At 38.7% G+C, this 10,049-nt stretch overlaps 1 protein-coding gene across 1 annotated transcript in view; it reads left to right on the top strand.

Annotated features, from left to right (window-relative positions):
* The window catches only part of csmd1a (CUB and Sushi multiple domains 1a), a 603,150-nt gene that overhangs the window by 328,298 nt on the left and 264,803 nt on the right, over positions 1-10,049 (top strand). Inside the window, exons 4-5 of the mRNA XM_066678438.1 lie at positions 7,228-7,422; positions 9,706-9,913. Coding sequence (XP_066534535.1) covers positions 7,228-7,422; positions 9,706-9,913 — 403 coding nt within the window. The remainder of the gene's footprint in view (positions 1-7,227; positions 7,423-9,705; positions 9,914-10,049) is intronic.

A 10,049-nucleotide genomic window follows, 5' to 3' on the forward strand; every position in this document is an offset into this window, starting at 1 on the left:
GCGGATAAGCTCTGTATGGATTTTCATGTCACATTTCACTGGCTGACCATGTGAGAAATGTGAGACAACACGTTTGTAGATTAATAATAATAATAATAATAATAATAATACAATTAAATTTGTACCAAAAATAAAAAGGACAATAACACAACATAGTTGTGAAACAGCAATAACCAGCAGGTGCAAAATGCATCAAAATCCCAGGTGCACCGGTGTGTCTTGGGAGGCAATGGGTCACCAGCCACTTGCTCTCTGGCCATTTCCTTTCACTCTCTTGGGTACACACACACACACACACACACACACACACACACACACAAGCATACACACAGCGAGAGAGAGCTTAGCATGGCCTGATCAACATTTGTGCTCAAGGATGCCACAGTTTAGTCTAGAGATTCTACAATAGACAGTCATTTCTTGCAATTATTTTTTTTCTTAAAGCAGCTCTATTATTTTTGCCTTACAGTTACAGCTTCAGATTCATTTTGATGCTTTGCTAAGCTGTAATAAGTAGAATAGAGCTTCTGCTGTTGCTACCCTTAGAGGGTAGGTATAAAGGAAGGGTAGGAAAAAAGAATAAAAATATAGTTGGAATGAGTATTCTTTCCAATTTGAAGTGTGAGTTTGTAATAAATAAACAAAAACTACCAACAATATTTGGATGAAACACATTATTGCGGCTCATTGAGTAATGTATTTGTATTCAGGAACAGTCCTACCACGCACCCTGGTGCAGAATGACTGCCCTTCATCAGCCAGCGTTAACCTGTCTTTTCCCCCCTGCAGCTCTGCATCTCGGCAGCCCGTTCACCAAAGCCCTCAGCTCAGTAGCCATTCTCCACGGCCTCTGATCCGTGTCATTGTCCTGCGAAGATGCTTCGGTCTGCCTCATGCTCCTCATCCTCTTCCTCTCCGAGCAACGCCATGGCCATTGCCTGATCCCAATGAAAGGAAATTGGTAAAAAAAAAAAAAAAAAAAAAAAGCTCAAGCAGTCGAACGAAGCCCCCGAGCATGTGTCAGCCTGTAACTACCCTATTGATCTCTCACTGTGTCAGGGAAATGAAGAGAGGTGCAATTAGGCACCGAGGCACTAATCAGCGCCAGGCTTGCCATTCAAAACAGCCCCCGCGATACAGTGGGACTCCTGACAGCATTATTAGCCTGAGACGTACAGATACGCTCACAGAAAATTACCAATAGACACAGAGTGCTTTAACTGGTCAATTGCTATCATCATTAGGACTGAAATGATTGTTGCAGCAAAGTGGAAGTCAATCACCGGCTGGCCCCTGGTGTCAAGAAACATATGGAGAACCCCGCCTCTGGACTTGTTGGCAGGTTACTAGGAAATGATGATATTAGCATAATAAAAACTAAAAGTCAGGGACAAATGGAGAGGTGTGCTCACTAAAAAGAGGCGGTTTCGGAATAATTGCTGCATGACAAGCCAAATGAAATGGGTGCCGTTTTAGAGCCAGACAGAAATGCCACAGAGTGCGGTGCTCAAATTCCATTACACTGACCCTCATTCCTTGCCACCGACCGCTAATCAGACAATAAATCAAATGTTTACCAAACTGTACGTTCCCTCTAACGCTGGTGCAGCAGAAGACACCATCAATTGAGAGCATGATTAATGAACACGGCTATTCCAGTAGCCTGCGATATCTCCGGGGAGAGACATTTCCAAAATGAATTATTGCAGATTAAATCAATTGCAAGTCCTAAATGCTTAAAATAGAGCTTGAGACAGACAGGATTTTCACAGGCTTTACTCTGTAACACCTAGCAAAGCAATTACATTCAACTCTGTGCTTACTGCTAAGCCCAGGCCCCTCTGTATGAGGAATGTGTTGCTAGAATGTGAAGTTGATCATTCATTTTCTGTGTCAAATACATAGCATCTGCCAAATATTTCATTGACCTTGCCGGAGACCAATTTAAGAACAAAGACGTGTCCTTTTCAGAACCCTTATATTCTTAAAAGCAGCAAACATCTATCTGTAAATCCAGGAGAATCAGCTTTTAGCTCATATGCTAATGGCTGAAGCTTGAAAATGTCAACACTCTTGGTTTATCGCTTTAGGTTTCCCCTGAGAAGCCAAAACTTCATAACATCTCCCCACATTTGCCGGATTGATCTTAGGGATGAAAGCATCTTAATATAGATGTAACACACCTCGTAAACTTGCTTGGGGAAGCGTTGACTCTTTTGGTTAAATATCAATACAAAATATGCAAAGGCTGCATTGAGCGAGGAAGTGAATTGACATTCATTTTGACACTGGAAGTAGTACATTAAAAATCGAAAAGTAATGATTGTTTTTGTCAATATTTCATTAGCCTATCGGTGGATGTTTTAATACATGTCAAAAGAAGCACAGACTTATCAGATTCCACACTACATTCATGTATTTCCCCATCAAAAAAAGCATTCGGTTAAAGTTATTCATTTTCCAGCAACAGGGAAAAAGCAGGGAACACATAATTAGACAGAATACTGAAACTAAATATGTTTTTCATTACTTAGTGTTTCATCTGTCCAAGCTTTGCCTTTATTACAGCTTTCATTCTTTTCAGGACACTCCTTCTTTTTCTCATGTCCAAAGGTCAGTCTTAGAAGTAGATTGCAGTTTCTGATTTCCATGAGTTAGTCTGTTGCTATCTGCTAAGGACTGTTTTTGGTGTGCTATTAGGTCTTGTATTGCTGTTAAGAGACCTTTAATCATCCACTTAAAAAAAATTAATTAATTAATTAATATGGGATCTTGGTTTCAAGACCCATCTGACTGGAACTTCCATGTTCTCCCTGTGTCTGCATGGGTTTTCTCCAGGTATCTGGTTTCCTCCCATATTCCAAATAAAAAAGTAAAGGAACTGGCTTCTCTAATAACTGCCCTGCTGTAAGAGATTGAGTGTGTATGTGAATGAATGTCTGTATATGTGTGAGTGAATGTGTATGTGCCCAGATATGGATTAATAAAAATAACACTATACAAGTGTAACGATTAAAAAAATATTAGACACTTTCTCATTAAATATTAAATTTGCAACATTTTTTACATGTATTTATTTTTTATTTATTTATGTGCTGTAAACAGACTTCCATGTGTTCCTCCTCCTCACAGAAGTGGATGATTTTGTATCTGGTGTCCCAAAAAAATCACATATTATTCATTAATTCATTATCTGTAACTGCTTATCCAATTCAGGTTTGCGGTGGGTCCAGAGCCTACCTGGAATTACTGGGCACAAGGCAGGAATACACCCTGGAGAGGGCGCCAGTCCTTCACAGGGCGACACACACACACACACACACACACCTACTTGAGTTACCAATCCACCTACCAACATGTGTTTTTGGACCGTGGGAGGAAACCGGAGCGCCCGGAGGAAACCTACGCAGACACGGGGAGAACACAGTACTGCTCAGTGTCTGTTTGCGTGTATAATATGTTTCATTTTCTTGCATGGATTTGTTTGTGACTTAAAACAAGTAGTGGAAGGCAATGAAGTTGTTTCGGCACGTGTCCAGAAGTTTTGAATCAGTGGATTATCTGTTCATTTAGTACAGGGACATGTGTCAAAATGATTATCTGTGGTTATTGACTATGCTACATATACAGCAGAAAGAGATTAGGTGGAAGAACACTGGGGCATTCCTTTAATTCAGTCATAGATATGAACGCACCTTCCTTTCTATGCTGCACACACAGCACTGTGCCACTTTGATGCGCGTCACGCTTATGTGACTTGATTACTGGTGTCTTCTTTCAGTGTCGCATAACAAATAACATATTCAGTCAATAAGACGCTGGAAGTTTGAAGCCCATATGAGCTGGCAAAGCGATCCCTCCATCCGAGAGTTCGTTAGACAGACTAGTCCCCAAGGCTGATTTGCCTTCTGGGGAATTCCGCCTTTGACACAGTTGTTTCCACTCTGACAGTATCCGGCGATGCTCTTTGACACAGCCCTCGGGAATACTGCGCTACGCAAGCACTCTGCACAGCCACAGCACTCTCTATATGGAGCACATCCTGACCCTACATGTCATCTCACACTGTCTGTGCCACTCTTATTAAGAAGTCTACATTAACCTGCTTTGGAGAGTTCTAGATGTTAATGCATCTTAAAGGATAGTGTCTACTCAGATGATTCCAAAAATCAACCAGTCGTCGTCTTTGTAATGAGTTGCATAAATGGGTTATCTTCACTGTCATATCTCAGAGACAATATAATGCTGTAACTTCAAAGCTGTCTGGCCTTTTTCAAATGTGTGAACCTGTAATGGTTATACGGCTAATAGAAATGGTCCAGAATTACATGGAATAAAATTAAGGATGGGATGCCCAATACTAACATATCAATGTTGTGACAGTATTGGAAAGACAGTCCAGTTAATAGCCGCCTTAACAAAACGTCCAAGGTGCTTATTTCCTCTACTACCAGACCAGAACCCAAAACCCAGAGTAACATTTCAAAAACATGTTTATAATCTTTAATATGTTAAATGTGACAAAAAAAACCCAGAAATGTTAAATAGCATCGCTTCGGTTTTAAGCTGCTTCTGAATGCTCCACATCTGCATGTTTACACAGAGGGAGCTAGCCTTGTCTGTTTTATAATCAGTCCGACCCTTTTCACTGAAGGGTGGGACAACCCCATAAACAGACACCATTTTGAACATTGCAAGCGTTCACATTTGTGTTGTAATCAGTGACCTCGCTTGTAATGTACCTGTTCAAGCTTTTGAAGGCCTGCCTTTTCAAAACACTGCTTCGAGGCGTGGTTCAAAGGTAGTTGTCGCATAATCACAGATAAGACTGTCTTCAGAATGTGCTAGTGACCAAAGGCTGGTGTTTCAACTGGTAATTTCAACATTGATCAATTTAAACATCTGATTTCAGATCCCACAAGTGCTCAGCTATAAATTTGTAGACATTTAAATACAGTTAAAATTTAAAATTGTATTATTTGTAGAGAGTAACAAATAATGTAAAAAAAAAAAAGTCTATTCACCTTTCCTTGATGTTTAGCTACCTTTCTAACAATTAAAATAATTGCCTTAATATGCATTGTGTAAAAATAAATAAATAAATGAATAAATAATATCAAGTCTGTATTTGTACCAGATTATTTTGTTTTAGTTATTTTAGTCATTTTAAATAACTATCAGATGAAAAAGATTAAGAGAAGAACTTACAGAGAAGATAATATATTCTAAAAGAGAAGAAGAAGATAATATATCCAGAATGACTAAAATAAGATTAGAGGACCTGACCTCGGCCAGGAGGTGTCTCTGGTGAGATGGGTGCCATGTTGTTTGAAAACATTTTTTAAGAACTCTCAAAACTACCATTCTCTGTTTGGAAATGTATGAACCTTAATATGAAAATGTAAATGTACTTTGTGAACTGGCAATGTAGTTCTTTTTCATTATCAATCCCATACAGGATTGAACTCAAAATAAAAAATGAAATTCCACTTGTGTCTGCCATATGGTGGCAACATGGCACAACAGTGTAGTGTAGGGTAGTGTCGCTGTTACACAGCTCCTAGGGTTGTGGGCTCAAACTCCACCTCAAGGTACTTGGCTCTGAGGCTGGAAATAATGTATTAAGCTGTAAGCCTTGACAAAAGAAAAAACAAAACAAAACATGTACTTCAACATGAAGTAATTATACCAGTCTTTCTGTGACAATTACCCCCATATATATATATATATATATATGTGTGTGGTGGAGGGGTATTTCTGACTAACATCTAAGGTATTTGTAGGGGTTTACTCAATGATTGGGGGTGTTAATTTAGTTCCTAGATTTAAAATTGTAAGCACACCGGGTTACTTGCTTTTTTGGGCTAAATCACTGAACCTTGTTTGATTGATCAATTGATTACTTTGTTTATTTATTTTTCACTTACTTTAGATCGTTTTCTTCTTTTGAGGTTTGCTAAGTAATGCTTAATTTTCCATTGCAATTTCTGTTAACTAAGACGAAAGCCTTCAAAATCTATGTTTATGCACATCATCAGTTTACTAACACGGGGTAATTTTAATGCCTTCGCTTCGTGTTTACCAAAGCGTCTTGACATGAACGCAGTGTTTTGTCGGAATCATGATTAGACAATTTACTTTTCAAAACAGTTGTTGAAAGTGCACATTTTTACAATGTTTTAGCCCAAAGAGGGTTTAAACAACTGAAAAGTTTGAGTGCTGACAAGTGCCGACATCACAACAAAGGGATTAAATTGTGTGGGCTCTGACATTATTCCCAGAGTAAAATTGTCACAGATATTTGTGTGATGCTCTTTTCCTCAAAACAAAACTTTAAGTCTTTTAAATGCTAAGCTATCACAAGTGGACAAAGACATACATTTGTATGCTCATTTGTGTTGGAAAGGAAGGCTGTCGTTTAATTTATTTAATTTCCAGTTTAAAACAGTCCTTTTAAGTGCAAATACTTAACCTTCAGACCCATAGTTTTGCATTGTTTTCTCTCAGTGGAAGGATAGTCAAACACCTGTGTTTTTGCTTTTTCTCTGATAAGAGTGGAACTGTCCTCACTCACACACTCAACGATGAAAGCTTTAATTCTACTGATGAGATGGGGCAAAAGTGGTCTGCTAAGTCTTGCATGGTTATTAGGAAGGCTTGGTAGTCCATTATTGGTTTTCTCACATTTTTTCATTTATTTTTAAATATCAATTAATAACTACTACTCCAAAATGCATTTAACTATTCATTTTACTCACACAGGATAAAAGCATGCAAGGCAGCTGAGGCATGTTTGGTTAGAGGCTTGAGTGAATTGTAATGTCTCTGAAAGGGTGTATAATATCAGGGATGTCTTCCATGCGTGAGTGTATAGATATGTGGTAGCATTACCTTATCATATGAAAAACAGAGCTGTACATGTCCTATGTGTCCGCTGAGGAGTATTGGATGAGGCTCAGATGTGAACACTTCATAAAAATTCTTATGAATCCTGAAATCTCTAGATTTCTTTTTATTTATTTTCTGGGGTGTGTATGAAGATGAAAAGAGAGTCTGATCTGACTCAAAGAAGCATATGAGTGTGAGGTAGAACATGAAGAACAAACTGGAGAGAGTGAATGGTGGAGCAGAGGCCTGTGTTCATCCAAATCACTGACGCACAGTGTCATGAATCCGTCAGAAACACACTCACTCATGTCTTTGCTTTCTTTGTTTTGTGTTTTTCAGTGCTGCCAAGTCACACATGTGGAAATCCAGGCCTCATACCCAGAGGAATTATTCAGGGGACGAGGTATAACATTGGGGATAAAATCCGCTATAGCTGTGTGATGGGGTATATATTGGAAGGTCATGCTGTTCTCACATGCATTGTGAGTCCTGGAAGTGGAGCATCATGGGATTTCCCAGCTCCATTTTGTAGAGGTAAGTGAAAACTATCAAGTGTCCATGCATATATAATTATAAGATAGATATAATTATAAGATAGATAAGATAGGACGGTTGGTAGGGATTGTTTGTGTATAAATTGGGGATACACACACACACACATGGTTTGCAGCTGACGTTACTGCTATGCACAAAAAAAAAATGTTTAAATAGTTTTATTGTTTCTGTCAACACATTTGGTCCTCATTTAGACACTGACATTAAAGAAATATAAGTATGAATCCCTGACCCATCATCACATCATCAGTAGTAAAAGGAACCCTGTTCATCTGCCTCAGTCAGCTCCCAAAATATATACCCTTCCTACTGAGAGTGTAAGGGGACACTTGGCATTAAGGCTCGGATTCACTGCGGCATGGAAACATCCATCACTGATCACTTGCATTTTCAGAGAAATAAAGCTAATTTATTACAATCTAAGCCAAACCAGAGGCTGCTTTGGAATAATTGAGGCAGAGTCATGATAGAAAATTATTCTCCAAAAATCTGTTCCACTCTCAGATTGCAGGGACAGCGGGATCAGATTATTTACCCGGTAAACGGGGAAAAACAGACAACATTTTGTGGTTTGTGTATGTAGTTTTTTACATGCTAAACACACAAGAGAAATAAAATGATTACTGAAGCTTGTATATGATCTGTGTATGAATAACTCACTCAGATTTGGTCAAGACCAAAGAAATGCACTACAGTCTAATGGGCTAACAGTTTACCCTTAGACCCTATGACAACATGCTAATATGACTAACAGAGTATTTGAGTCTTTTTCTCTCTCCTCATTGTACTACATTGTGGAAACTTTTACCCCCTGATGCAAAGAGGCAGTGGGCTTCTCTGTTTCTGAGTGTTTCCTCCAGTGCATGGAGAGGAAAAAAATATCCAGTCTGTTTACATTAATGCTGCCCTTTGAAACCCAAAAATCTGTCCCCAACCATGACCAAAAAATCATGTGACTGCAACCCATGGATATATCAAGACAGATTTGTACTAAATGTATGTATTGCTTACTATGTTAACACAAGTGGAGTGGCTTGGCTTTTGGTATTTCAGGTTGCTAATGTGGACATTTATATTTTTATCTATATTTATTATATATATATATATCAATAGAAATTATATCCTATAGGTTTTGGGGGCAAAAGCATTTTATTTTTTACAAAAATTTTGATTTCTAAAATATAATTACTTAAAATACCAATATTGGTAAAATGATGACAATTGCATATTGTCGCATATGAGAGCATTACATATTCCATGCTAATATGTTTTTAAGTAATAGAACACAAGAGTGAGTGTTGGTGTCAGATAAAAGCACTACTGTGTGTTCTATTGCTTTTATACAACAGTTCGGGTAATAAAGTATGAAATAAATAAATGGATCTGTGAAAGTGGCGCCAAATATCTTGGCAAAACTAGTAAATCCCTCTGCCAAATTATAGTTCCTCAATAAATAGCTTGTTGCTACGTCACAGTAACAAACTCTAATGCACTGCCCTCAGTGCCACTGGATCAGCCTCAGCTCACCACCATCCTGCCGAGTAAACTTCCCAGACTGCTGATCTGCTGAATAAATTACTCCAGATGAACTTACTTCTGCCCAAAAAGCCTTTATTTAACCCGGTGTGGTAGGTCGAGCTGCAAGTCTCTCAAATTTCCGTATGTTCCCTTTGTAGTGAACTGTACTGAGGTAATACCAGCCTAAAAGTGCAGTATACTTCTAATATAACATATACCCATATTAAACCACGGCAGCATGACTTAATTCTAAACATTTTGTCATTGGTTTTAAACCCAGTTAATCATTACATGTAATGTTAGTGCACTATGTAGGGAATGGGGAGTTATTTAGAACGCCCTGAATGTGCAGCTAAAAGCTCCTCATGAACGCTAGCAGCTGCATCTGTGATGGGCCCTCCACAGGTATCACTTTTCTCTGTCCGTTGTTCTTATTGCTTTCTATTCAGCATAAAGGGAGTTATTAGCAATAGCTCAGCAGAGTGATACAGTTGTTTAGAAAAAAAATGTGTTGTTATGAACTCTTATCAAACAATAAGAGTGCGTGCTCGGAACTAAATGTTGTATAAAGAAAAATATATGATGTTATAACCTCTTGGAAGCCAAAGTGTAACTGGCTTAAAACTCACTTACACATTCACTAGCTCACTCACATTTCACAAAATGCCTCATAAGGAGCATTATTCAATGATTTACATCATTGACATTGTGTGTCCCCTTGTTTTTTGTGCTTGTTTTGGTCAGCTGAAGGAGCATGTGGGGGCACGTTAAGAGGGACAACAGGGACCATATCTAGCCCACATTTTCCCTCGGAGTATGAGAACAATGCGGACTGCACGTGGAGCATTCTGGCAGAGCCTGGAGACACCATTGCCTTGGTCTTCACAGACTTCCAGCTGGAGGATAGATATGACTTTCTAGAAATCAGTGGCACAGAAGCCCCTTCAATATGGTGAGTAAACAGACCGTGACTGGAAGCAGAACATTGCTATCTGTCCTGATCTCAGACACCATAACATGCATTAAAAGAAGAGCATAAACAGTCTGAAATGAGGGCTGTGATAAAGGAGCAGGTTAAATGAATCAGA

This window comes from Hoplias malabaricus, chromosome 8 (assembly GCF_029633855.1).
Source record: "Hoplias malabaricus isolate fHopMal1 chromosome 8, fHopMal1.hap1, whole genome shotgun sequence".
NCBI classification, from domain to species: Eukaryota; Metazoa; Chordata; class Actinopteri; order Characiformes; family Erythrinidae; genus Hoplias; species Hoplias malabaricus.